The sequence below is a fragment of the Galeopterus variegatus genome, unplaced genomic scaffold, assembly GCF_000696425.1.
Source record: "Galeopterus variegatus unplaced genomic scaffold, G_variegatus-3.0.2 Scaffold115, whole genome shotgun sequence".
NCBI classification, from domain to species: domain Eukaryota; kingdom Metazoa; phylum Chordata; class Mammalia; order Dermoptera; family Cynocephalidae; genus Galeopterus; species Galeopterus variegatus.
The window spans coordinates 553,351-580,841 of NW_007726226.1; the positions used below are offsets into that span (position 1 = coordinate 553,351).

A 27,491-nucleotide genomic window follows, 5' to 3' on the forward strand; every position below is an offset into this window, starting at 1 on the left:
AAAATATTCTGATCAATTGCTAGTGAAGAAAATAGTGTCTGTGTGACAATGAGGGTCTCCTTAAATCACAGTATTGTGTCACCTGAGTAGGTTTCTTCATTGCCCAAACTTTACAAAGGCTGTTTTGGCTCCAGAGATACTTCTTATGTGATCCTAGTAACATTTTCTTTTTGGACTTGATAGAAAATTAATGAGGTTTAATGAACATGGTATGTCTAAAAATAAAAACATTTGGAAATTAATGTTTATTGCGTACTCTGTTCATCTTAATCTTCCTGTTACCATTGTGTGATATAATCCTATCAGCGAGAATTCTCTAGAAATTTTCTGGCTTTGTAGACAGCATAATAAAATTAAATTGTCACAATGGCATACTTGTATTCAGAACTGTGCTTGTTACAAGTGAGTAATGTGAGAATTTGTTCAGTTAGAATTAAGTTATATTATCTTAACTATATTTTTAAAGTATTAAACTAAGTGGAATAAAATTAAAAATTCTTTTCCTTCTTTCATAATGCAGAATTCTCCAAAACACCAGTGGGGAGAAGAGGAACCAAATTCTCAGATGGTAATAAATACCCTCTCTGGGTATACATTAAATTTTTCAATTTCTAGTGGCTAATACTAATAAATAACAATTTATAATAGCTTTTAAAGAACACAAGTGAATAAAGATTTGGTTAAAGGAAAAGGAAAGGAAAACAAGAACCTCTCTTTTTTCTTATTATTTTTTTCCCTTCTTTCAGGAAAAAGATCATAATAGTGAAGACGAGGATGAAGATAAATATGCAGATGATATTGACATGCCTGGACAGAATTTTGACTCTAAGAGAAGAATTACTGTCCGGAATCTCAGGATTCGGGAAGATATTGCAAAAGTAAGTCTTGCCAAGTTAACATACACAAAAAATATTTGTCTTCCTAGCCTAGATTTTATTTACTCATATCTGGGTAGTATGTGGGTAATATAGTCAAAGTCACTCCAAGATAAGGTATCATTCAGTTTTTTCTCTTCACCTATACCCCAGAAATGCACACACACACGTTTAATTGATCATGATCAACTCCTCCTCTTAGTCTGCTGAAATCTTTTTTGCTGTCTCCAAGATAAGGTATCATTCAGTTTTTTCTCTTCACCTATACCCCAGAAATGCACACACACGTTTAATTGATCATGATCAACTCCTCCTCTTAGTCTGCTGAAATCTTTTTTGCTGTAAGTAAACTTTCTTTAAACATTTTATTTATTATTTAAACATTTTATTTTTTCTTCTAGTATTTGAGGAACTTAGATCCAAATTCTGCCTACTATGATCCAAAAACTAGAGCAATGAGAGAGAATCCTTATGCCAATGCAGGAAAAAATCCAGATGAGTAAGTATCATGTTTACAGATTTCAAGATGAGGGAAAGTTAATTCTTTTCTGACCCAGCCATAGGTGGTCTTCATTTTAATTAGATTCAGCTTTACGAATTAACTTTACTTAAATCAATCTCTGAAACATTTTTGTGTTTTCAAAATCTCTGAAATTTCAAAATCTCTGAAATTTTTAAAATTTATATTTACAGAGTGAGTTATGCAGGAGATAACTTCGTTAGATATACAGGAGATACCATTTCAATGGCTCAGACACAATGTAAGTGCTTACTCGATGTCAAGACATTTTTCATCAGCTCATAGGAAATTGGGGATTGTTTTTTAAAGTTTGTTTTTAAGAAGCTTGCAATATATGTAGCTGGCAACTTACTATGATGTTTTTAATTACTCTAGTGTTTGCTTGGGAAGCCTATGACAAGGGATCTGAAGTGCATCTACAGGCAGATCCTACAAAACTAGAGCTTTTGTATAAGTCCTTCAAAGTCAAAAAAGAAGATTTCAAAGAACAGCAGAAAGAAAGCATCCTAGAAAAGGTAATTTTTACTAAAATGCTAAAGAAGAGCTTTCCTTAAAGAGAAGTAACTAATTAATAAGCATTCATTTTACATTTAGAATACAACACAAAGAGAGTCCTTTTAATCCATGGGGAATAGTCCTTTCCTTCCATTGACTTAGTCAATTGATATGCCCTTTTTTTTAAGAAGTAACTAATTAATAAGCATTCATTTTACATTTAGAATACAACACAAAGAGAGTCCTTTCCTTCCATTGACTTAGTCAATTGATATGCCCTTTTTTTTAATCAGTGAGCCTTTGCAGCAAAACAAGCCACCTCAAAACATAGGAGCTTAAGATAAACATTTATTATTTTTCACAATTCTGTGTCAGCTGGGTCTCCTGGTCTTGGCCCTCTCAGCTGAGGCTGGAGGATCAAAGATGGCCTCACTCTGTTATTGAGTAGTTAGCAGGCTGATTGTCTAAGGGGTCCTCATCTGGGATACCTTATCCCCATCCATCATGGTCGCTCACCCTCTAGTATGCTAGCCCACCTTTTTTACATGGTATTCTCAGGGTTCCAGAGAATAGCAACAAAAAGTATGCCCCAGTGCACAAGTGCTTTTGCTTGCATCACATTTGCCAACTTCCCATTGGCCAGAGCAAGTAAATGGCCAAGCCCAGATTCAAGGGATAGAGAAACAGACTTCATCTCTTGATGGAAAAGGAAGCAAAGTCATGTGACAAAAGGGCATGCATACAAGGATGAAAGGAATTTATGGCTATCTTGTAATTTATCACAGTTAACAAGTAAATAGTGACTAAGACATTCTTTTTTGCCTATGAAAATTTGGTATTTTTTTTCACTGTGTTTCTATAACAAAGCACAGTAAAGAATGTTCCCTTAATCTTTCCGATTGGAAATAAACTCTTTCACAGAGATTTAAATGCAAAGCTTTGTTGTAAAATGTATTTAATAATGTCCAATGTCCTTTTAGTATGGTGGCCAAGAACACTTGGATGCCCCTCCAGCTGAATTGCTTTTAGCCCAAACTGAAGACTATGTGGAGTACTCAAGACATGGAACAGTCATCAAAGGACAGGAGCGGGCTGTTGCCTGCTCTAAGTATGAGGAGGATGTGAAGATCCACAATCACACAGTATGTGTTAAACTATAATCGTTTTGTGTCCTTATTAGTTTTGCTCTGGATTACATTATTCTATTACAGCTTTGTTAGCTAATCATTGCTATGCCTTTTTTTTAGTTCAACATTTTAACTTTGTTTTATGGAATTTTTCCAAAAATAGCAAAAATGTGAAAGAGAAGTCAGATATCCTGAATTTTTTCCTAGGCTTTTGGGAATCAAATTTCAGACCATTGTAACTGCAATGCTTGCTTCTCACACTTGAGGTCAGGTGACTCTCTCCCAGTTAGCGAACTCTAGAATCACCATAATTTTTCTCCCAGATTACCTATAAAGGCACTATATTGTTTTATATTCCTATCAACAATGTATGAAAGTCCCTAATTTCAGGTTCCTGTTTAAGTAACCTCTCTCTTTGCAGCATATCTGGGGATCTTACTGGAAAGACGGCCGATGGGGATACAAATGCTGTCACTCTTTTGTCAAGTATTCCTATTGTACTGGAGAAGCTGGGAAGGAGATTGTTGTAAGTATTTGTCCCCTGGTTCTTAAAGGCATAAAACAACCAAAGCTCTTAAATCAAACTCTGTATAAAACATATCTTCTCATGTTTCAAATGTTAATTTTTTCTTAGTTGATCAGTTACTATGACACCCGACTCAAATTATGTATACTTTCCCACAGAATTCAGAGGAATGTGTTATAAATGATGTGACTGGAGAAGAATCTGTGAAGAAACCACAAACCCTCATGGAAGTAAGTCTATAATCATCTGTCCTGAGGGACAACAAATATCCTGGAGGGAGGACTTTAAAACTTGCTCTGGAGTTTGTTTTCACATCAATAACACTGTATTTCAATCCTCCCTCTCAGATGCATCAGGAAAAACTAAAAGAGGAGAAAAAGAAGAAGAAAAAGAAGAAGAAGAAGCATCGAAAGAGCAGTTCAGATAGTGATGATGAAGAAAAGAAACACGACAAATTGAAAAAGGTACTTTGTAAAATCTAAATAGTAAAAATAACAAAAACAATATTCTTTATTTGTAGAGACTTTAGGAAATGATCTAGTCTTGTCTGTATGTTCATTTTAGGCATTTTTGGGGGTTTTTTTAGTTGGCTGGCCAGTATGGGTATCCAAATCCTTGACCTTGGTGTTAAAAAATCGCACCCTAACCAACTGAGCTAAGCAGCCAGCCCTTTAAAGGCTCATTTTAAAAATGAGGAAATGAGCTGAGTCTGGGTGATATGTCCAGGTCACATTAATGAAGATGTTGTGGGTGTAGGTACTTGTAATATTTGATAAATATCACTATGCATTGAAGAAATGTGCTTTGTCAAGCTGTGTTTTAGAGTTATTGACAGGTTTCCCACAAAGAATTGCCTCTACCTCCATAATTTGTAAATTTCAGCTAGTCCTTGGGAATAGTCAAAATTGCACTCTCCACCAGAAGCATCAGTTGCAAGCGTGTATCACTAAAATTAACCTTGTTAAATTGTTATTAAATACAATTTCTTTAACACTCAGTGTCATAGAATGTTTTGTGCTCTATGAAAATGTCATATGAGCCAAATAGTGATTAGTTGTACCTTGACAGTGGAAGAGCTGACTCTCAAGCTCTTTTGGAAGTCTAGATTTTTGATGTAGCACTTCATATTCAGTGGAATCTTTTGATACTCTGCCACTTTGAACAAAAGAGATCTAATGTGGAGCTGTGATGCTCATTTTTTCCCCCTCACTATAGGCACTGAATGCAGAGGAGGCCCGCCTTCTTCATGTCAAGGAGATCATGCAGATTGATGAGAGGAAGCGTCCTTACAATATCATATATGAAACTCGGGAACCCACTGAAGAGGAAATGGAGGCCTATAGAATGAAACGTCAGAGGCCAGATGACCCCATGGCCTCTTTCCTTGGACAGTAGTAACTAATCATAAAAGATCATCTAAGATAGACACAACTGATATGTTCTTTTCAGCTTCTTGCTGATGATTGTAGATAGAAAAATCCTTGTATAGTCTTCTTGCTGCCTGACTTTAATAAAGCTTTCAGAAGGCTCAAAGTAAATTCATTCCTTTCCACACTGAAGAAACAAAACAAAGAAGAAAAACAAAGAGGAGGTACATTAAGTGTGGATTAAGATTTTATTTTCAGTTTTATACTGGTGATGTGGAAAGAGGCCTTGGCTCTCTACCTGTCAAGAGTGTCTTCTACTCAACAGTTATTAAATCTCAAACTTTATTTTCACAATTTTTATGGCCCTTTATTTAGTGTTAGTACACATTTTGAAGGTAAATTAGTTATTCTTTCTCAAAACCAGAGCCTTATTTTTAAAAAACTTCTGGTAACTCTATAATTGCAGTTATTTTATAATAATTGTGTTTGCCTTCTAAGGTTTTCCTGGACTGAAGTTAAAAAAAAATTATTTCAGTGGCTTTGGGTCACTGAAAGGAAATCTATAGAAAATGTAAAGAATCTCCTCCCCCGTGTCAATCTGTGTAGTAATAAATCTGTTTTTCATTTGGTTATTAAATTTGGTGTTTAATACATTCCTTGTACCTTACATCCAGAAGTAATGTGTTAGCCTTTGAATGGAAAAACAACTATTTTTTCATTCTTGAATCAGTATTGATTGATCAGTACTAGGTCTTTTATCATTCTGGACATGAGCCTTTAGACATAGAAACCCTTTATCATAGAAGATATGATTTGTGATATTATTTGTTGGTTTAATTGTGATTGCCTTTATGTAGCAATCATGAATATTAAATTAGATTTTTAAAAGACTATAGAGTATCTGGCATACCTAATCTTCATAGCAGCAAGTGTCACTTTGTAAAACATGTTGAGCACAAAACCTGAAGTTGAAGGTTTCTTTACAAAGTTATAGTGGTTGTAGGGATATTGGTAACTGAGATTGTCATGATCCTCAAGCCTCTTCTAAGAAAGCTGTGAAGAGAATACTGACAGCAAGATCAGTGAATACAGGCTGTTAACCCCTGACATGAGTACACAGACTTTTAATGGCTTTCTCAGAGGTAGTAGTGGTAGGAGAGTAACTCAGTCAATTTATCAAGTACTGTGGATATAGTTGGTGTCTAGATTCAGACTACTATGAAATTAAAACAGCAATGCAAGTAGATCTAATTCTTACCTACTTTAAGAATATCAAAAATTTGTTTTCATATTCCTTAACATAGGATGGTTCAACATAATATCTGACATTGGTATTTATTTTGTATTTTATCTTTTGTTAATAAAGATATGTACTTGAGAATACTTAACTGTGAGTAGTTTTTAGTGTTATTTCAAATATTTGGCAGAAAAGTGGTATAGGACTGGCAGGGATCCTGGGTTAGCTTCTGTGAGTTTGTATTAGAAAATGTCTGCATCCTTTAACTCAAAAAATGTTTCACCTAACCTTTCTCGGCCTCCGTTCCCTTTTCTGAGAGGCCTAATTTACTCTGATTTTAGGAAGATTTCTATAATATTCAAAGTCATGTCTTATTTCTGTTTCCTTTTGGAAAAAGTAACAGAACATTATTCAGAGAAGAACTTGATTTTATCTTAATAATAGCTGCCTTTTAAGTGCTGGAACTGTGTGCTATAATATTTGTATGTTTTCTCATTCTTCAACAGAACTTCATCGGGTGAATAATGGATGATATCCCTATTTTACAATAAGTACATGGGCTTAATGACTAAAGTAGCTTGCTGGATTCCTAATAGTTAATAGTGTTACAGCCAGAACACAAAACCAGGTGTCTCTGATTCTAAAACCTACCCTTTTCTCATTATTTATGTCCCTGGTTTCTGGACCAAGATGGCTGGTCCTTTGCAGTTTCTTCCATTGACAGAAACCTTAAGCAGGCCCTCAGGGTTTACCGGGTTCACCCTCAACACCTGAAAATGATGCACATGTCCCACATTCTTTGACAACTCCTTCTAAAACTTCCCCCTAGCACGCACCAGCCTTGTGGAATGCTTCAAAGAAGACTTACTATACAAAAATGAATAAACATTTCATTAAGTTTAAAAGAATTCCAGAAATACTCCAAAAAATAGGAAAGAGGGCTATATTTGGGTTTGTTTCTTCCAATGTTTTCTAGTTTCTATTTTGAGATTTTTTTCCTCTAAAACTTCTCTAATGTGGGTTTGTTACTTTTAAATTATGTTATTAAAAAGAATTTTATATAAAATTAAAATCTATTCTCTGAGATGGACTGATGATTCTTAGGAAATTGATCCACATGCTTTAACTTACAGGATGAGGGGCGACTTGCATGGGCAACAGGACACAAGCGGTGGAAGTTTATCCTCCACTGTGAGTATCATAATGAAATTTAAAGCCTGCCTCATTTGCCTGAATGTTTGATTTGGGAGTGCAACGAGCGTCCTCTTTTTCCTCATTGACTCCACATGGAACATGGTAGTTATTGGAGTTTTTTCATCTCCAAGTCCTGACAGTATAAAATTTTATTTCCAGTGCTCTGAATGTTAGAAAGTAGAACTATGTGGACTTTTCAGTGTCTTCCATTCCTGAGATTCTATGATTCATCCTTTCTGGCAGATACAAAAAAAATCCTCCAGCTCCACGTACACAATCTTAAAAAAAGTGGGGACGACCAGCGCGCACATAATGGGTCAACATATTAGTTACATGGACGTACATTTTACAACTAGTGAGTTTTGGCAGAACGACTAGAAAACTAGTGCATTAAGTAAATATTCTTGGCTTACTTATTGTGGTTTTTTTTAATGGCCAACATGGGCATTTAGATTTAACTGTGTCTCTGGTTAAATTATTTTAGCCACATTCTGTGGCATAGAACTTTAGGGATCACTTATTTATCTTGGAGATAGAATTGTTTTCTAAGGTATATTTGAGTCTACCTGTGGATTATACCTTTGCTCATTGCTAATGAGAGACAAAAAAAAGACATGGCTTTCTTTTTTAGGTCCCTCAACCTTCAGAGGAGATTGTCATCAACTCAGAAAACTTAGAAAACTTAAATGCCTATTAAAGCATTTGGATTGTTCATTTGTCAATCTAGAATATCTGTAAGCTAGAGATTGGCTTGGAGGATATGTTTTCATTCTTTTAAAACTGACTACTTACTAGGATGTGTATCAGGATTACCTGGACATCTTTATTTCACATTCTTTTGTCCTACTTCTGGAGAAGATTTATTAGGTAGTGCATGGGACATGTATACTTCCCAGTGATTGTGATGGGCATCTTTTATTACAGATAACTGTTTCAGTTACTATTCATAAGAATTATCTAAAATACTTATTCAGAATACAGATTCTAGGCCCTTACTTCAGAGGTAAGAATCAGAATCTCGGGGGAGTCGGGGAGAAGAATCTGCTCAGATGATTCCTCCATTTACTAAAGTAGGGAACCACTGCCTTCTACATCCTGTCCTTGGGTTAAGCCAAATTAGGAATGCTGCTGTGTTCATTCTGTTGGTTTTGGCTTCTTTCTTTCTTTCTTTCTTTCTTTCTTTCTTTCTTTCTTTCTTTCTTTCTTTCTTTTTCTTTCTTTTCTGTGTTTCAGAAAGCAATTTTTTTATTGAAATGTAATTGATTATACATATTTGTGGGGTACAAAGTTGAATATCAATACCTGTGTACAATGTGTAATGATCAAATCAGGATAATTAGCATATTCAACATTACAAAACAAAATCATTTGGCTTCTTTCTTGATTGTTTTTATTGAGGGGTAGTCATGAAAAAGCATTATGAAATTCTTTATTGTACTTATGCGTTCCTCTCATATGAGAGGAATTTTTCGGAAGTCTCGGTAACAAGAATTATTGTGTTTCTCCTGATCAAGTTACTTTGCTTTTATATATGGACAATGTGAGTTACGGAGTGATAGTGTGTTATACTTTACATAGCAGCAAGGATACTCTGGATCAAATTTGTAATTTAACTTTGTGTCATTGGTAGCTTAATTAGACTTAAAAGACCTATTTGAAATTCTCTGCTTATGTTGGAGTTAAAACAGCTCAAGGGTCAAATAGTTTTTCAGACCCGTTTAATTCTTAACTATTAAAAAGAACTAGCCACCATGTCAAAATCTGCCCTTCCTTAGAGTGTTTAGTAAATTACTTCTTTCTCTATTCTGTCGTTCTTAACCAAGGGTGTGCATACATCTTTGGGGCAGGATGGAAGGAGGGGGTGGTAGTGAGATGCCCTTTCTGGGGATACAAAATGTACCAGATTTGTTTGTAACATACATGATTGAAAACAAATTAAACCATAATTGCAATTTGCCAGTAAAGGACTTATGAATATTCGTAACTTGCCTAAGCCCAAATCTCTCACTTATGACTTGCTTGCAAATCATTTATTGCAGGGCACCAGTTATGTATTGCTGGTATTAAAGTAGACTGTCATGCTGTCATGGCTTACTTCAAACTGACATGTTGCAGGGTATGTCTTGACATGTACAGGATAGCATGTAGTATGACTTTGTTATAATTTGATTGTCCAGTGATTTTTAATTTGTGGGTTATATTTTACTCCCAAAGCAAAGTTCTGTGGCATCTCTGGATTACTACCTGAGAAATTTTGTGTGTCATGTCGAAGAAACGCAAATGGGAAGATGACTATGTTCGTTACTGGTTCACCTGTACAACGGAAGTTGATGGAACTCAGCGCCCACAATGTGTATTGTGTAAGTCGGTATTTTCAAATGCTGACCTCAGACCATCAAAACTGTCAGACCATTTTAACAGACAGCATGGTGGTATAGCTGGACATGATCTCAATAGCCTGAAGCATATGCCAACACCATCTGATCAGAGTGAAACCTTGAAAACATTTGGAGTTCCATCTAATGAGGATGCCTTATTACAAGCATCATATCAGTTTGCATATTTATGTGCTAAGGAGAAGAATCCTCATACAATAGCTGAAAAATTAGTGAAACCTTGTGCACTGGAAATAGCTCAAATAGTTTTGGGACCAGATGCCCAAAAGAAGCTTCAGCAAGTACCCTTATCAGATGATGTGATCCATTCTAGAATTGATGAAATGAGCCAGGATATCTTACAGCAAGTTCTAGAAGATATCAAAGCCAGTCCTCTTAGAGTGGGTATTCAGCTTGCTGAGACAACTGACATGGATGACTGCAGTCAGCTAATGGCATTTGTGCGATATATAAAAGAAAGAGAGATCATAGAAGAATTCCTATTCTGTGAACCATTGCAGTTAACCATGAAAGGAATAGATGTGTTCAGTCTCTTCAGAGACTTCTTTTTGAAGCATAAGATAGCACTTGATGTTTGTGGCTCTGTTTGTACTGATGGTGCCTCCTCTATGCTAGGAGAAAATTCAGAATTTGTTGCCTGTGTGAAAAAAGAGGTACCTCATATTGTGATCACACATTGTTTGTTGAACCCTCATGCACTTGTCACAAAGACATTACCTGCAAAGCTGAAGGATGCTCTGTTTACTGTGGTGAGGGTAATAAATTTCATCAAAGGGCGAGCTCCAAATCATCGCCTTTTTCAGGCTTTCTTTGAAGAAATTGGTATAGAATATAGTGTCCTCCTTTTCCATACTGAAATGAGGTGGCTTTCCCGAGGCCAAATACTTACTCATATTTTTGAAATGTATGAAGAAATAAATCAATTTCTTCATCACCAAAGCAGTAATTTAGTTGATGACTTTGAAAATAAAGAGTTTAAAATTCACCTAGCATACCTTGCAGATTTATTCAAACACCTAAATGAACTTAGTGCCTCTCTGCAAAGGACTGGGATGAACACAGTATCAGCCAGAGAGAAGTTATCTGCTTTTGTTAGGAAGTTTCCATTTTGGCAAAAACGAATCGAGAAAAGAAATTTTACCAACTTTCCTTTTCTTGAAGAAGTAATTGTTTCAGATAATGAAGGAATATGCATTGCAGCTGAAATATCACTGCATCTCCAACAGTTGAGCAACTTCTTCCATGGGTATTTTTCTGTTGGAGATCTTGATGAGGCAAGTAAATGGGTACTGGATCCATTTCTTTTTAATCTCGATTTTGTTGATGATGGTTATTTAATGAAAAATGATCTTGCTGAATTACGAGCTAGTGGCCAAATCCTAATGGAATTTGAAACAATGAAGCTTGAGGATTTTTGGAGTGCTCAATTCACAGTGTTTCCAAACCTGGCAAAGACAGCTCTAGAAATCCTTATGCCATTTGCAACTACATATCTTTGTGAGTTGGGATTTTCATCACTTTTACATTTTAAAACAAAGTCCAGAAGCTGCTTTAATGTTAGTGATGACATTCGTGTGGCTATTTCAAAAAAAGTACCTCGTTTTTCAGACATCATTGAACAAAAACTACAGCAGAAGTCGCTATAAGCTGATATACTTTTTTAATGTGTAATTTTTAATATATTCTTACTACCATCGTAAAATTAAGCTGTAATTCTGTTTCTTTCCTTTTATATTTATGGTATACTGAATTCTGTGCTTAAAAAATTCAGCAATTTTAACTTTAATGAGGCATGTGAAAATATGTTTTAAGAAGGATACAAATAGAAAAGATTAAATACCACTGCTAGTTGATACATAGCATTTTTCTAATTCTGAGTATCTGTTTAACCTTTTGATGCAATACATTAAAAAGATACCCAAGCACTAGAATATCCAGCTAATGGTACAATAGGCTAGGAATTGAGCCAAGAGAAAAAGAGAAGACCTCCCAGAAGTCAAAGGACAAAATGACAGTGAGTCCACCTGTCTTCGTAAGGGTTGTTATGGGGAGGTTAATGAAATTAGAAGAGGATTATGAAATATTACAGTGGAAGAAGGGATGATCTAGCTTATGTAAGACTCATTTTTAACTGTACTCTTTGGAGTTGATCTCACAATGTCCACTCCCCTAGTTCCCATGCTTTAAATACTATATTAATAAATATCCTGATATCATATTAGTCACTCTTTGTCTTCTTTTAAATTACTTCAGGACTCCAGGTTATCAAGGCTGCTGAAAAGGAGATTCTGAAGGCTTACCCTAGAGATTCTGATTTAGCAGGTCTGCCATAAGGTCAAGGATCCTCATTCTTAACCAGTTTTCCAGATGGTTCCAATGGATTCTTTGGTCCTCTGGCCTCCTCTTATTTTTCCTACACTTAATTTTCCTTTACCCTAATTTTCTCACTTCCGTTGCCTTCTATATTTATTTTTCTAAGATAGTTCAAAATTTTTGAGTGGACCACAGTATAAATCATAAATAAATTGACATGAAATCATTTGAGTAATTCAGGGCCGTCAAAAAATTCTCCATGGGAATATAAATTAGTATACTTTTTCTAGATGATTTGGAAGCATATATATTTTAAAATTTAAATAAATTTACATTTGTATTTTAAAAGTTTAATGTTTTTTCAAAGTTACTACATGCTCAAGGCTGTGGAAAAAATGGTATAAGAGTCCTATCAGGAAAAGCCACAATCCCCTTTCTGCCCAGTTACCTTAACCATTTCTGCTTTAAGTCCTTGTGGTTTCACCCATATCTCTAAATAATATGTTCATATCAAGTTCATGTGGCAATTTTGATATATCAGCTTTTTTTGGTGGGGGGGGGGGCTGGCCAGTAAGGGGATCGAATCCCTTGACCTTGGTGTGATATCAGCACCACACTCTTACCAACAGATTTATCAGCTTTAGAAGCTATATATTGACTCCTCTAGATAATAGATAAGGATTGAATTTATAAAACACCTATTTTCTTTCCTGCTACTCCTCTCAATTTTTATTATTATAGCACTAATTTTAGTTCCTTTATCAGTTATTCGTAGCTCTTTGATTGAGGACTTTTCCCCCTAGAAATTTATCACGTGGAAAGAATCAGGGATGGCCACAAAGTTTTATTTCTAAGTTGGATAATCACAGTATTTTTATAGTAGGGAAAAATCAAAAAAAGTCTAAATGGTAATGGAACCTGACTACCAATTTAGATGCCACTTGAGTACTGCAAATTGGAGCTTATATTTTCTACAGAAAACTCAGCTTTATCACCGTCCATCAAAATGCTTTCATCAGTAAATGTAAATACATTCCTTCTTTCATTTAAAAATGTAGTTACAGAATATAGGTCCTAATTTTTCCTATTATAATCTAACATCAAAAGCAGTGGGAAAAATTTCCAAAGCTAATGCAGGAATAAATCTAGATGTGTATGTATAAAATTTAATTGGTATGCAGTTCTAAAGATAGGAAAGAAGTAGGGATGGGGACAAGGGCATGTACGAAGCCTGGGACCTAGGGTGAAATGACCTTTCATAGACAGTGTTTCATTAAGTCTACTAGAATTTTCTCTTACATTGAATTAATTAATTCCTGCTATGAAAAACTCAAAGGAGATTTTTAAGGAAATGGCTAACTAGGGTTTTTAATTCATTTTCAAATTCTACAGTTTATTTTCTCCTCATCAAAAAAAAGAGGCTGCAATGTTTGCTAAAATAAACTTAGATTTTTTTTCTTTTAGTAAAAACAATCTCCCACAATGGTACATATGTGTTAGTGTCTTTTTTTCTGAGGAAGAGATCATTTGTTTTTCTTCTTCTTCTTCTTCTTATTATTATTATTATTTTGTATTTTCATTATTATGATGAAGATCATTGATACATTTTGTAAAGGAATTCAGACAGTATAAAGATGTAATCTTTATGACCAGCAGATGTCACTCTCTGTGCAGGTTGGTTGAATGCGAACTTACTTGCATTACAGATTTTGCCAAATATCTGATTTTAAACATCTCTAGAAGGTATTACTGACTCAGACTAAAAATGCCCCATCTGAGCCTCTCTTGGCTCAAAATTAGCAGACAAAACTCTGGTGGAGCCAGTAACCACAAGACTGCAAGAAATCGCTGGGAAACAAGGGTGGGAAAGACAAGATAGCGTTTTCTATGAAACTGACTTGAGCATGTGGATTTTTGACCTATCAGTTGCTTTTATAAGCCACCAAAAGCTTTAAAAAGTTGGCTAATAGTCGGCATTTTCAGACATGATCCAGTCAGAATCAAAAACAAATAGACACTATTTTTGGAGCAGCTGGTCATTATGGGGATCTGAAAGACATAAGATTTTTGAAGGGTGAACTTTATCATACTTGAATTATATCTCAGTTTCTTAAAAATAGCCTCTGGATATTCATAGTATAGATTCGCTACAAATCTTAACTGTAATTCAGAAATGGATTTGAGTCCTGGCTCAGCTACTTACTGGCTGTGTACACTCTGTAGCTCTCAGCATATGGGAATCAGGAGGTCTGGCAGACTGATCCTCTCATTTTGAACTGCTTGGTATTTATTCATTTACTTGCTTTTTTTCATCGTAGCACCCTGATTTTACTTTGAGGAACTATCCTTCCCCCACTGTTAATCCATATGGCCCCATGCTGGCTAATTAGAGTCAGCTCCAGTTTTTGCTGGAATTAATAGGAAAGATGCTACACGTGCTAACCTAGCAGGATGTGCCTCAAGCTGCCAATGGTCAATTTTGCTACCTTATACAGAGAAACTACCAGAGGATGAAACCAACAGAGAATCTAAGAAAAGGAAAAAGATTCTTCATGACGTCGCTTCAGCCTCTAAATGTAGTCATACTTTCTTTTTCCTTTCAAAGTTACATGAGCTAACAAATTTCCCTTTTTGCTGAAGCCTGTTTCCTGACACATACAATCAAGAGACCTGCCTCATGTACTTGGTTTCCAATCTTTTTATGAATGAGTAATGGGAAAGTTTTGATTCCATTAATTTTATTATGCGATTACCAGTCCTGGGCCCCAATTTTCTCCCCTATAATATGAAACAGTTGGACAGTTTTTTCCTACAGAACCTTTTCATTTCTTTCCAAGAGGCCATATTTTATTTGCTTAAATTTTGGAACTTTGGTGATACTGACATCAGTATGAAGAACTTAACAGAAAACTAGACTTTTGGGGAGTCTTTTGTTGGTTTTGGTTTTGGGGTTTTTTTTGTAGGGGGGTTTTTGTTGCTCCATAAATCAATCATCAGCTTGATTTATGGAGCAACATAATTCCTATTTATCATTTTCTTCTTCTTTTTTTTTTTTTTAAAGATGACTGGTAAGGGGATCTTAACCCTTGTCTTGGTGTTGTCAGCACCACGCTCACCCAGTGAGCAAACCAGCCATCCCTATATGGGATCCGAACCCGTGGCCTTGGTGTTATCAGCACCGCACTCTCCCGAGTGAGCCACAGGCCGGCCCTATCATTTTCTTCTAATAAAAGCCCTATTCAAATATTCAGGAGACCTTTATCCCCAATATTTTATTACAAAATATTTTAAGCATACAAAAAAGTAGGAAGAGTACTATAATGAACATCCAAATGCCTATTTTCTAGATTTGGAAATTAACATTTTGCCATAGCTGCCTGTCTATATAAATATATAGGTATCCGTGTATCAAGCAGGATTCAGTCAAGAAACAGAAATCATACCAGATTCTAAACAAATAGAATCTACTATTTTCAAAAAATTACCAGATATCAGAGAACTGGGAAGGCAAAAGGAGATACTGAGGTATCACAGACAATAAATGCAGGATACAGCTAGCATCACAAGGGCTGGGTAAACATGAAAGGAAGTTGGGGTAATTAAAAAGTGGAAACTTGGATGAAGGATCTCTTGGAAATGAAATTCATTTGTCTGAGAAGGGGGCCCTGCTTGACTGTTGCTATTGTTAGGAGCTCAAAAGGGTGAAGAACAGGTGCCAGCCTGCTGGTGCTGCCATCTCTGAGAAAATATGATAAGGGTGATTTTGACAGTGTGAAAAAACTGAAAACTTAAGTCAACTGCTACTGGAATTAATTTACTGCCACAGTGAAGAACCATTACAGAGATGATACAATAGAAAGCAAAAGAGGAAGAAGCAAGTCACTTGTCCTTCCTCTAGATTTCCACTATCTTTCTTTAACTCCTTATTTGCAGAGCCTAATAGAAAGCTAGGTGATAAAGAAATGAGTTTTGTGGGGTTCCAGTCCCAGCATCATAAAGTAGAGTATGAGAGGGTGGATTTGAAGCTAAAAGACATTAGCTTAATACCCAGCACTTTTCACCCCTCTGGCTAACTCAACATCTGTTCATACCCTTCTATACATATTTGAATTTCTATACAGTAAACATAGTTTCGTAGTTCTGTTAAGATGTAACTATCCTGGGCCGACCCCGTGGCGCACTCAGGAGAGTGTGGTGCTGGGAGCGCAGCGACGCTCCCGCCGCAGGTTCGGATCCTATATAGGACTGGCAGGTGCGCTCACTGGCTGAGCGCGGTGTGGGCGACACCGAGCCAAGGGTTGCGATCACCTTACCAGTCACGAAAAAGACAAAAAAAAAAAAAAGATGTAACTATCCTTTGTACAAAGATGCTGTCACTTCCCAAAATGAGGAGACACAAAGTCCCAACTCACTCAAATTTAGTAGCAGTCTCATTAAGTATTCTGTTGCCTAAAAACTAAATTGTGAAGTTAACTACCCTTAATAATCATTGCATAAAATTTTAAAATCATTCATAGATAGCCAATAGGTCAAAGAATAAGCCACAAGAGAAAATAGAAAATACTTTGAAATAAATGAAAACAAAAATACTCCATACCAGAACATACGGAGGCAGGAAAGGTAGGGCTCAAAGGGAAATGTATAGCTGTAAATGCTTACATTAAGAAGAAGAGAAACATCAAATCAGTAAATCTAAACTTCTGCCTTAAGAAACTAGAAAAGTAAGAGCAAACTAAACCCAAAGCAAGTAAAAGGAAGGAACTATTAAAGATTAGAGTGAATCTGCATGTGGGATCCGAACCCTCGGCGGGAGCGCCGCCGCACTTCCCAAGCAGTGCACCATAGCAGTGCACCACCGGGCTGGCCCTTTTTTACTAAGACTATCTAAAGTACTTGCTACTACTACCTTCTTATCAAACCTACTCTGCATGATGTCATCAGTGAAGTTGACCAGTATGATGCTCTGTGAAATGTAAAGATGATCAGTATCTCTGCAGACTATATTATAGCAGACTAAGTTGACGTAGCCCTAAGGCAAGTCTGTGGAAGTGGTCTCTTGGCTCTGCCAGGTAAAAACAAACTGCTTCTGGTAGTCATTGTAAATTGGTATATAGAAGGGAAAAAAAGGTTTTGCCTGATCACTAACTGAAACTCTCTAAGTCTTTGGATTCCTTTTTCTACATTATGCCAGGAAGTTCTGGGATCTCAAATTGTATTATATATGGGTCACTGTTTAGTCCAGGCTTTTGTCATCCCAGGTAAGTAAATTCTTTAAACAAGCTAGCATATTAAATCCAGAGTCCTTGATAAGTACACCCATAAATTTGGCTTGCTATATTCTGCCTTCTTTGGTCTAATGTTCTTAAAATCCAATTCCCATACATATTTACCAGGTTTCTTCCTATGTAAATTAGAAAATTCTTGCAGTTCTTTTGATTATAAAATCTTTCCTTCAGGATCAGACTTAGTACTTGTTCCCTTGGAATATGCTGGATCTGACCCTAGTTATGGGTCTAGTGACAACAAGGAGTAGTTGGGCTACACCTTGAAAAATACATACAGGTATCTCCTCGAAAGGCAGCTGACTCAGGTGAGAGTATTACAGGGTCTTCAAGCAAAGGAGGGCTAATCTCAGACATGAAAGGTGAAGGCAAGGAAGACTTGGAGTGATTTAGGGGCTAAGAATTTTAGCTTCATCCACAGGCACACAGATGTTCTCATTCCAAGTCTCAGGGATACTCTTTTCAGTCCTCACCCTAACTTTCACTGAGAGATGTAGGCTACAAATTCAGCTTACGTTTAATTCTGCAACCATCACAATTAAATATTGTGTCTGAATTTCAGCAAGATTGCTCTTGCTCCTACAAGGGATTTGAGATACTTTCAAGACTGCTGTAGAAACTCTAGCTCTATGATTGAGACTTAAGCTGAGATTTTAAAAAGCTGAGTGTGACGTTTTCTTTCTGTAAGCACTCCAGTGCACTCAGAAGAAGCATCCCACATCACAGACCATATTGTAATCGTTATCCCCAGAAGCCACTTGGGCCCCAAGGTACCTGCTTCAGGGAAATCACAATAATCTGCAGCTGACAATTCGAATAATCAGTGCCACTCCATGTCGTGGGTTACCAGCATCCCATTTCCATGGTGAGGAGCACAACATTGCGTTCAAGTCTAAAAACAAACCCAAACACCTCAAAAATTCTATCTTTGAGGTTCTGCTTCCTGGGATTCCTGATACCAATTTCTTCGCCAGTCAGAGCTCAGTCAGGCGCAAACTACATCGGTTACTTTCACAGAGAGAATTTAATATAAAGAAATGTTAACCAGATATCAGAGAACTGGAAGGGCAAAAGGAATAGGGCAGTAAATGCACAAAACAGCTACCATCTCTATGGCTGGGAGAACATGGAAAATAATTGGGGATTATTTAAACATAGAAGCTTTGATGAAGGGCCCCACAGAACTGGGGCAGAGAGGGCACCTGCCAACTGATACAGGTTGTCTGAAGAAACATAAGGAGGCTGGTTTGGGGATTGTGGGGAAAAAGGTAAACGTGAATGAGCTGATTTTAAGAGAAATACCTTTGTCATTGCCAGGGTGAAGAACTGTTGCTTGGTGATACTGACAGCAACAGGAGCAAAACAGAAAGGACCAAGTTCCTTGCCACTCCTCTAGACTTCTGGTCTTCTAGTGCCCCCATTTGCAGCCTAACAGAAGGCCAGCTGGCAAAGGAGAAATGTGATTTGCAAAGTCCCAGCCCTGGCATCACACAGCTGAATTCGAAACTGAGAAATTATAGCATAGTAACCAATGGTGTTATGTGTATTTTTTGAGCCATTTTAATGTGAATTCCCAACATCATGACTCTACCCCTACATACTTCAGCATGAATCTACTAAAAATAAGGACATTATCCTATATAACCACAAAACCATTATTCACACATAAGAAAATTAATAATTCATTAATATTGCCTAATACTCAGACTATATTCAGAGTTCTTCTAATTGCCCCCCAAATATCTTTAATTCCTGATTTTTCGAACAACCTTTCTATTTTTGCATGATATTAACATTTTGAAGAATGTTTTGCTTTCTGGGGCCGGCCCGGTGGCGCACTGCTACAGTGCGCCGCTTGAGAGCGTGGCGGTGCTCCCGCCGAGGGTTTGGATCCCACATACAGACCGGTTCCCGCTCACTGGCTGAGCGAGGTGCGGGCGCAACACCGAGGGTTGCGATCCCGTTGCCGGTCCCAGTCCGGTACGGGCGCGACACTGAGGGTTGCGATCCGTTGCCGGTCACGAAAAAAGACAAAAAGGAAAAAAAAAAAGAATGTTTTGCTTTCTGAATTGATTATTTTATTGTATACCATTTAACTAGTTTCTCATATTCCATATGTTTTCTGCTAATTAGAAGTTAGGTCTAAAGTCTTGATTAGATTCAGGTTAGTATCATATTAGTAAGTATGTCAGGTTGTTATACCCTCAGTAATGCTAAATTTGCTTACTTGGTTAAGAGGTGCCACCAAATCTTTTCATTATAAAGTTATGTTTTTCCCTTTGAGATTCTTTTAGAGTATGTTTTATTTTTAATATGTAATGCAAACATACAGTAAATTACAACATAGAGTGAAAAAAAAAAAAAAAACTGACTCTCATTCCATCTCCCAGGTCTACAATTCTCCAAAGAGGCAGCCACTGTTACTAGGTTATGTATCTTTAAAGAGATAAACAAGTATGTGTATGTATAACCTTTATTTCTTCATAGCAATAGCACACTAGACATACTCAACGCTTTAAAGTTTTTAATTTACTGTAGGTAAAGTAAATTAAATTTAGTGAATGTAAATCAAGTGGATAAGACATGTAGAGCTAAGCGTCTTCTGAATGTTATCTGAAAGAACTCAATAGAGGTTTTTGATGTACAAGATATGGAGAAATTAGTCTTCTACTTCACAACAGCTAACAAATAAAATATCTCTTTCTAGCCACTAGCTAAATCTCCTTTATGCAGTTTAATCATATCTCATTTCATTTCCTCAATCTGGGATTTCTACTTTTCTTCCCAGCCAAAAGGCAGAGATGGGTCCTTTATTTCTCATATTTCCTCCCAAAATTATGCTGGCAAAATGTGACAAAGCCTGTTTCTAGACTCATTTGTAGGCTACTTTCTCAAAGCTTGATTCTACAAAGCAGAAGGCTCTAGACTTCAGCAGGTCATTTCCTCAAATCAAGTATCTGTTTATTTCTGATCCACACACTGAGTTGAGAAACCTCATCAAGAGCTTTTTGCATCAGATTCCAAAATGAAGTCTCTCCAGCCAACTGCCTTCTAGTTTCATCTGGAAACAGTTGGAGCTTTTCTGGGTCATTTCCTGTTGAATGTTAATGGCCTCTATTTTTGTCTGATTTCATTTGTGCTAGGACTGCCTCAGGGCTTTAACTTTCCTGAAACCTTAGGCCAGAAGAGCCTCTCAGAACTGTGATTCTTCTTTTCCTTCCCATGAAAAGTACTGTGCTTGTTGAAGCCCTCTGTCCAGTTAAGTGTGGTCTAGTAGAAGGAACTTATGACTGGGTGCCAAGATCTGAGTTATCCCAACTCTGTCCCTCACTCAATGTGTAACCTTGGGAAGATGGCCTGCCACTGTGCTTCAGTTCTTTCAGCTGTGTAATGGAGGAAATACTTATCCCAAATTTAGAAGGTAAAACGAAATGCTATTTAAAAATTTTTTTAAGTTATTGTTGTAGGGGGTTTACTATTGTTAACTCTAAACTCTCTGCCACATCTTCAGATCCAACCCATCCATAAGAGCAAAGGAAGAATTTCAAAGAACTGCAACACAGAATTACTTTATTTTTTATTGTATTGAAGGAAGAGGCGTTGAATAAGTAACACATTTCCATGCTTTTAAAAAATCAAATCATTCCAAAAGACATACAGTGAAAAATAAGTCTCCCTATCACCACTCTTTTCCAGGTCTCCTCCCCAAGGCAATTTTATGTTACAATTTCATAAGTATCCTTCTAAAAATAGATTATGCTTTTATACCCATGTATGTTTGTGTTTTCCTCACCTTTTTAAAACTTGAATGGTAACAAATTATACACACTGTTCTGCTCCTTATTTTTCTCACTAAATGATATATATTGGAGATAATTCCATGTAGTACAGAGTTCTGCCTCTGTATACGTGAGTACTTCAAAAAGTTTGTGGAAATACAGAATTAAAAGATAATATGAATCTTTCCATGAACTTTTTGAAGTACCTTAATTTTATATGTGTAATGATTTATGTAATCAGTTCTCTCTTGCTGGGCATTTAGATGTTTTCCAATCTTTTATTAGTTTAAACAATGTTGCTGTGAATATCTATATGTACACTTCCAGAATAAGTTCCTGGAAACAGAACTGCTATGTCAAAAAATAAACTGTTGTATATTTTTAATTTTTATAAATCTGCGGGCTTTCCTTGGGTTGAACTAGCATCTTGTTTCATTCTAAGTGACATAATTCACAGAGCAGCCAACATTCATTTCAACATCATGGTCTTTTAATCTGATGCTGTTTTGATCTTTTTCTTCAAGTGACATAACAATTCTCTAGGCTTGCTGGCTTAGAAGTCTGTGGAATGGCAGCAAGTCCTTTCTATGAACAGCTCGTTCCCCAGTACTGCCATATTAGTGAGACCCCCATCTGGAATGATCTCGTTCTGAAGAACTTCACAGCCCCAAAGCCTCTTGTTGAGAGTAAGCATCTGAAAACTTGAATCTTGGCCATCAGCTGTTTGAAATGATTCAACAATAGTTTTTAAACACTCTTGACAAAAATTGGATAAAGGAAAGTTGAAAAGAGGCAAAGAGAAAGGTCTACATTTTTTTTATTGAGTCATAATTGATTATACATATTTTGGGGGTTCAATGTTAACATATGTTGATCAAATCAATATTATTAGCATATATATTTTTACAAATCGTACTTATTCTTTAAGTCCCCTATCCAATCTCTCCCCATCTCCCTCTCCCTCCCCACCTCCCACCTCTGATAATAGTAGATTTCTTCTCTCCTTTTGAAAGAGTAAGGGCCTATGGCAGCTGGCAGCGGCAGCCTCACTGGTTGTGGGAGGAGGGGTTAGTCCCCGACTTCAAGCCTTGGGACCCTGGGTGGGCCCTGTGGCAGCAGCAGTGTGCCTGGATGTAGGAGGAAGAGTCAGTCCCCAGCTTCAAGCCTCAGGACGCTGGGCGTATCCCGTTGCAATGGTGGTGTATCTGACTGCAGGAGAAGGGGTCAGTCCCCAACTCCATCCGTTTTTACATTCTGAGTTGTGGAGCAGTTGAGTGGAAAGGAGAAAGGGGAAAGGGGAAGCAAACAGGGTAAGAGGAGGAAGGAGGGGGGCATGGTTGAGGCCCCTGGCACCCCCTGATTCCTGCAGGGGAGACCAGGGGGCTTCCAGTGGTGGCTTGGTTGTGGCTGGGCTGAATGCAGATGTCAGGGGTGTGTGGCTGAATACCTCAACCCCTCACTTCACTGGCTTGGGAGACCATGGGGTTTCCAGTCGTGGTTCAGTGGTTGTTGCTGGGCTAGTAGCAGATGTTGGGGGGGTGTGGCCAAGGTCCTCGGCTCCCCACTGCCCTAGCTCAGGAGCCCAGAATGCTTCCTGCAGCAGCTCAGTGGTCATCGCTGGGCTGGTTGTGGGTGTTGGGGGGCATGGCTTAGGCCCCTGGCCCTCCCTGCTCCCTGGCTCGGGGGCTTGGGGGGGCTTCCAGTCCTTCTAGGTTTTATAGGTGTTCTTTGGTGAAGTGAGTCCTTTACTAGTTTATATCAAACTGTGTCTCTGTTCTGTGGGTGTTTTGTTTTTTCTTTCAGTTCTGTGTTGGGTTATTCACTTTTCCTACTACTTAAACTCTGCACTGGAACTAATATGTTGTCCTTTGCTTACTTCTAAAATGGGGACCATCACTTGAGTCCTGTGGTTGAACTAAATTGCTGCTTTGCTGTTGATTCCCTGGGGAAGGCTTTTTGTGCAGCTCAGGTTTTAATGGTTGACTTTGTAGGTGCTTCTGGATCTTATGAGATCCGGTACACCTGGGTTGTATAGAAATTCTGGTCTGGGCCTGAGTCTTTTCAGCAAACTGCACCCCCTGCAGTTCTATACTCCTAGCAGTCTCCACTGAGTGGGCCTGTGGTGACTGGGGGGCAGATCTGCTGTCCTTGCTGTGCCCCAGTGTTCTCCCAGTGAGCCCGTTTCCCCCACCACCTGTACTGCAAACACTTTCCATGGGATGGGCAATGCGCCAGTCCCTTGTGATGACTCACGGGCCTCTGAGTGGCTCCTGTTTTCAATTGTTGTGTCTCCTCACTCCTGTGTGGGTCTGCGGGAACCCTGTTAGTGGTCCTGCTGACCTGAGGGCCAGCAAGGCCCTCTTCTCCCTGCTGCCTCTAAGCAACTTCATAGGAAGGGCACAGCAGCAACTTTTGCCAGCTCTTGCTCTGTGTGCTCACCAGCTCCAGCCTTGAAGCAGCTGGGATTTGAAATGGTGGGAGCAGTCCTTTCTTTCTCTCATTGTGGCTTCTCCTGCCTTCATGAACTCCACAGATCTCTTCTCCCCTTCCCCTGAGCTCTAGCGGCTCCGGCTTGGCTATAGTTGCTTTTTAATAGTTGTAAATTGGTTGATTTGTGGGAGAGAGTGACGCTGGTGACTGTCTATTCTGCCATCTTGACCAGAAGCCTGAAAGGTCTACATTTTAATAATGGGTGTAAGTCCAAATATTTTGTACTTTCTTTATCTTGGTTCCACAACTGTCAAGTCACTGGAGGTCTCTGGACCTCTTTGTCTTCATGTGAAATGAGGACCACGAACCAAATTATTTCTCAGAATCTTTCCTCCTTTTGGATTCTGAAGTTCAGATGGTTAGGGGCACTTTTCTTCCGAATCTCACCATTTTCAAAAACAAGAGATGTCACAATCAGTACCTGATTACTATCCAAATGGGTGGTATAATTGAGAACGTATTTAGATATGGGTGTTCTGGTAAACAGGCTGGGAGAAGAGGTGGAGGGAAGGGAGCCCTGATCTGTAGCGTTTGCTGATTTTCATTGTATAATCATTCCAACTGTTACCTTTTCAAACTACCAACATGACATCACTAAACTCAGAGTTGGGAAGAGAATCATGGAATTGGCTGCTGGGATCCAGCAAGCCACCAGTTAAGAATTCAAAGCAAGCATTTTATTCTTACTGTTCTGTGCTGAGAGTTTTCCATGAAAGAGGAGAGATTTGAACTAGTTATTGAAGGATGCCACATTAGGACTCTTTGAGTCCTGACAGAAGCAATTCAAACTAGCTTAAAGAAAGAGAGAGTATGAGAATGTGACTATTTTAGCACAGTATCTGACTGATGGGCTTTAATAATGTAGTCATAGCACTCCACCTTCCAGTTCTTCTTGAATCTACTTCTGTTTGTGTATTGATGGCATCATCTCCTGCTATAAGCAGACTCTCTCCAAGTGGCAGGAAGATACTGCCCAGGACTGTATCTTTGCAGGTGACAGTTGAGAAGAAAAGCAATGCCCCCTCATGGAGATCACATGGAAAGACTCTGTTTGCCACACTTGGGTCTCATGCTCATCATTTAGACTCTTAATCATTCTGACCAAAACAGGACTACCCATAGGGCAGCAGTTCTCAATGGAGGGCCATTTTGCTCCTCTGGGAACATTTGGCAATATCTGGAGACATTTCTTGGTGTCACATCTGGGAGGGTAGGGGGCTGCTACAATAAGTAGTATCTACTGAGTAGAGGCCAGAGATCCTGCTAAGAATCCTATGATGCACAAGACAGCCCCCACAACAAGAAAAGGCTAAGGAGTTTAGGCTTTATCCTCTAATTATTACACAGGGGAGCATTAGAAAGATATTTAGAAAAGCTAACATAGTTTTTACATACTCTGCTCCTTCTGCCTGGCATGTCTCCTGACTCCTGCTTGGCTACCTTTGCATGGCCAGCCCTTTTTTATCATTTGGGACTCAGCTTACCGAAGAGATCTTCCCAGACTTCCCAATCAAAATAAGTTATCTCACAGACTCCACACCATCATTCTCTCCCATAGTTCCCTCTTCTTTTCCTTCATAACCCTTGCTACAATTTTGAGTTGTATGTTTATTTGAGTTCTTGTTTAACATGTTTCCTCACAAGCTCTATGGAGGCAGAAATCTTGCTTGTTTGTTCAGTACTGTAACTCCAGCATCAAGAAGAGTGCCTTGTGCATTGTAGTTGTTTCATATTTAATCAATGGATAAATTAATTTGAAGATTGATGATAGGATTGAATGTAGGAGGCAGATAGAAATAAGAAAGAAATGCAGTCCCCTGGATTTCTTCCCTGCTTGTTGTGATCCACACTTACCTCCCTTCCCTGACTTTCACAGCTGTGCCTATAATTAGTTCATAACATGATGTGTCAATTAGGATTCAGCTGAAGATTCAGGAACCCTTCTAGCTATTTTAAGCAGACATGGATTTAGTGAAAAGACTCTTTTAAATTTATTATTTATTTATTTATTTTTATGGTAACAGAGTTGATTGTAAATATCTGTGGGGTACAGAGTTGAACATCAGTTCTTGTGTGCAATATGTGATGCTCACATCAGAGTAATTATTATATTCGATAATGTACAGTATCATTGCTCTTCGTGGCCCTTTACCCATTCCTCCCTCTCCCTTCCTTTCCTGCTTCTAGTAACCTCAGTTGTCCTTTTGAAAGTTCAATGTATTGTTTTGAATGTTGTATCTTCCTTTCTTTCTTTTATTTTTATGTTTATTATTTTAATTCCCACTTATGAGTGAGAACATATGGTATTTCTCTTTCTGTGCCTGGCTTATTTCACTTAATGTGATTTTCTCTAAGTTCATCTGTGTTGCTGTAAATGGCAATATTTCATTCTTTTTTATAGCTGAGTAATATTCCATTGTGTATATATACCATATTTTCCTTATCCAGTCATCTGATGATAGACGTTTAGGCTGGTTCCAACTCTTGGCTATTGTTAATAGAGCTGCAGTAAACATGGGGGTGCAGGTGTCTCTTCTACGTGTTGCTTTCCATTCTTTCCATACCCAGAAGTGGGATTGCTGGGTTGTATGGCAGTTCTATCTGAAGTTGTTGAAGGAATCTCCATACTGTTTTCCATAATGGCTGCACCAGTTTACAGTCCCACCAACAGTGTAGGAGGGTTCCGTTTCCTACACATCCTTGCCAGCATTTGTTGTTCTCCGTCTTTTTGGTGATAGCCAGTCTATCTGGGGTGGGATGGTATCTTACTGTGGTTTTGATTTGTATTTCCCTGATGCTGAGAGACGTTGAGCATTTTTTCAAATGTTTGCTGGCCATTTGCATATTTTCCTTTGAGAGATGCCAATTCAGCTCGATTGCCCATTTCTCAATCAGGTTATTTGGGTTTTTTTACTGTTGAGTTCCTTGTATATTCTGCATATTAATCCTTTGTCAGATGTGTAGTTTGCAAATATTTTAACCCATTCTGTAAATTGTCTTTTTGCTCTGTTAATTCTTTCTTTTGCTGTACAAAAGCTTCGTAGTTTGATATAATCTCATTTGTTTATTTTTCCTTTTGTTGCCTGTGCTTTGGGGGTCATATTCATAAAGTCTTTGCCCAGCCCTACTTCCTGAAGTTTCCCCTTGCATTTTCTTTTAGGAGCTTTATAGTTTTAGGTCTTATGTTTAATTCTTTAATCCATTTTGAGTTGATTTTGGTGTATGATGAGAGATACAGGTCTAGTTTCATTCTTCTGCATATGGATGTCCAGTTTTCACAGTACCATTTATTGAAGAGGCAGTCCTATTGCCTTTGCCAAAAATCAGTTGGCTGTAGGTTTGTGGGTTGATTTCTGGGTTCTCTATTCTGTTCCACTGGTCTGAGTGTCTGTTTTTATGCCAGTACCATGCTGTTTTGATAACTATAGCTTTGTGGTATAGTTTGAAGTCAGGTAGTGTTATGCCTCTAGCTTTATTTTTTTGCTCAAGATTGCTTTGGCTATTTGGGGTCTTTTGTTGTTCCATATGAACATTAGGATTGCTTTTTCTCTTTTTGTGAAGAATGTCATTGTTATTTTGATGGGGCCTGCATTGAATCTGTGTCCCGACCCGCGGGATATTCAACGCAGACCCTGGAGGGGGGAGTGGGAATTGGATGTGACAAGAGACGCGAGAGATGGGAGACAAGACAGTATTCTGATCAAGTCTCGTTTATTGATTCTTAGCTTACATCTTATATAGGAAAAAGCAGGCATATTGTAAGGAGTTAGGAATGCAGGAATATGATAAGATCTTGAGAAGAAACAAAGTCAGAAAATCTTTGATGCAGAGAAGCCCCCAATCTTTACAAGAAAGCAGAAACTTGAAAGGAGATAAGAGGTCACTCTTGA

At 37.9% G+C, this 27,491-nt stretch overlaps 2 protein-coding genes across 3 annotated transcripts in view; both read left to right on the top strand.

Annotated features, from left to right (window-relative positions):
- Positions 1-6,298, top strand: part of SLU7 (SLU7 splicing factor homolog (S. cerevisiae)) — a 17,398-nt gene extending 11,100 nt beyond the window's left edge. For both annotated transcript variants that reach the window (XM_008587083.1, XM_008587075.1), the window contains exons 7-16: positions 521-568; positions 747-878; positions 1,277-1,374; positions 1,569-1,636; positions 1,771-1,910; positions 2,871-3,032; positions 3,439-3,543; positions 3,702-3,773; positions 3,891-4,007; positions 4,759-6,298. In XM_008587083.1, coding sequence (XP_008585305.1) covers positions 521-568; positions 747-878; positions 1,277-1,374; positions 1,569-1,636; positions 1,771-1,910; positions 2,871-3,032; positions 3,439-3,543; positions 3,702-3,773; positions 3,891-4,007; positions 4,759-4,938 — 1,122 coding nt within the window. In that variant the 3' untranslated portion in view covers positions 4,939-6,298. The remainder of the gene's footprint in view (positions 1-520; positions 569-746; positions 879-1,276; positions 1,375-1,568; positions 1,637-1,770; positions 1,911-2,870; positions 3,033-3,438; positions 3,544-3,701; positions 3,774-3,890; positions 4,008-4,758) is intronic.
- Positions 6,299-9,297: 2,999 nt separating this feature from the next.
- Positions 9,298-11,958, top strand: ZBED8 (zinc finger, BED-type containing 8). The gene has a single exon (XM_008587094.1). It carries the CDS (start codon positions 9,605-9,607, stop codon positions 11,381-11,383), a length of 1,779 nt encoding a protein of 592 aa, XP_008585316.1. The 5' UTR covers positions 9,298-9,604; the 3' UTR covers positions 11,384-11,958.
- Positions 11,959-27,491: the final 15,533 nt, after the last annotated feature.